Source organism: Cyprinodon variegatus, unplaced genomic scaffold, assembly GCF_000732505.1.
Source record: "Cyprinodon variegatus isolate N-32 unplaced genomic scaffold, C_variegatus-1.0 Scaffold547, whole genome shotgun sequence".
Classification (NCBI taxonomy): Eukaryota; Metazoa; Chordata; class Actinopteri; order Cyprinodontiformes; family Cyprinodontidae; genus Cyprinodon; species Cyprinodon variegatus.
In genome coordinates this window covers 335,246-336,866 of record NW_015151000.1, presented here as the reverse complement: position 1 = coordinate 336,866, position 1,621 = coordinate 335,246, and the positions used below count along the sequence as shown (strand labels likewise).

At 40.1% G+C, this 1,621-nt stretch overlaps 1 protein-coding gene across 1 annotated transcript in view; it reads right to left on the bottom strand.

The window, feature by feature from the left end:
* The window catches only part of ascc3 (activating signal cointegrator 1 complex subunit 3), a 202,540-nt gene that overhangs the window by 69,017 nt on the left and 131,902 nt on the right, over positions 1–1,621 (bottom strand). The window contains exons 11-12 of the mRNA XM_015391552.1: positions 1,258–1,434; positions 1,018–1,089 (exon numbers count right to left, since the gene is read on the bottom strand). Coding sequence (XP_015247038.1) covers positions 1,018–1,089; positions 1,258–1,434 — 249 coding nt within the window. The remainder of the gene's footprint in view (positions 1–1,017; positions 1,090–1,257; positions 1,435–1,621) is intronic.

The following is a 1,621-nucleotide window of genomic DNA, read 5'->3' as shown; positions in this document are numbered from 1 at the left end:
GATATTACAGCTTTCATTGATTTATTTCAAACTTGAAACTTTGTTTAGCTTGTAAGGTGTAAAAAAAAAAATAATAATAAAAAAAAAAGTAACCGATTAATCGATTAATCGAATCGTATCGTGGTGTATTCTTGAGTATCGAAAATAATCGAATCGTTGGGTCAGGAAATCGATACTGAATAGAATCGCCATGATGGGTGTGATTTACACCCCTAATAGTTATATGTTTACATGACTGTTTTGTTTTTCATCACAATGTTTTTATCACTGCTGCTTATCTTAAAAAAGGCTGTACTTTCAAAAATTAAATAGTCTAGAGAGCTATACTTAACAAAAATTTTTTTGTTTACACTTGTGTATACAAATTAACAAAATACAGTCTGTCTTAGTCTAAGACAGGACTTTTTTTTTTTTTATATAGAATTTTTTTTAATTTTGGGACAATATGGTCTGATAAAGAGAACATTTATATAGATGTTTAAGCCAGAATGATTTGACATTTAAATATGATTTCCCTACGACTTTAATGAACCAGAAGCATGAAGCGAAGGCAGCCAGCAGACAGGTCCTCAGTCTCAGACCGTCCTGGAGTCTAACCTGGCAAAGTGTGAACAGTTTAGATCTAAACCAGAATCTGCAGGGAAAAATGTGGCAGAGCAACTCCTCCTCCTGCAGGCTCCACATGGCAGACCAGCATCTGCCTGGTTTCTTTCTACGCTCATCACCTGAAACCGTGAGGCTGGTTGTTCAAAGGATCCGTCTGAGTTTGGAGAAGCGAAGCCTGCCAGCGTTACTGTCAACCGTTTTATTTTTAGAGCAGGTATTTCTGTAACTCAAAGACCTGCACAAACACATCAACACTGATCACTCTCATCTTTGTCTTTTTTCTAAGAAAGAAAACAACAAATTAAAATGCCCATAAATACTTTCTTTTTAAAGGCATTGAGAGAAAGGCTTGGTTTGTTTTACAGTTAAGTGGATGAAGGAGCATTTTAGTTTAGAGGTAGAAGCACTGACCTGATGACCGGCTTTGATCTGCTGCAGGACTTTGTTGTAACAAACCTCTTCCATGTCATGGAGCTGCTGGATCTGAACACAAAACAGATATAATCTGCTTTAGTTATCTATGCTGATGGAAAGGAAACAATCAGATGCCTGATAATGACTCTTTGTTTCATGAAGTTTGCTGTCGAAGCGTGTAAACCCAAGTCCTGCAGCCTTTAGGTGCCCATCAGTGGACGCCGAGTGTGGATTTACCTTGTTGGTGGTCTTGATGCCAACGAAGGTTTGTCCGAGAGGCACGGGTCTGAAGCGGCTGTCGAAGAAGAACAGGCCGATGTAGGGGTTGACGTGCAGGAAGGCGGCCACGTCCAGGTAGTTTGGCAGAGTGGCGGACAGCCCCAGGATCCGGATCATGCTCTGGGTCGACTCCACCTGTCCATCAAACAGTGCAGTGTTTAAAGGTGGGCGGAGCTAAATCAGCCCAGAGACCCTGAATGACTTTGGAGTAGCAAGAAAACTCTTTAGATATTAATGATCAAATTCTTCTGATGTTTCACACAGATTAGTCCAACATTATCAGCAGATTCATTCAGACTGGAATCTACCAACCTCAAAGACT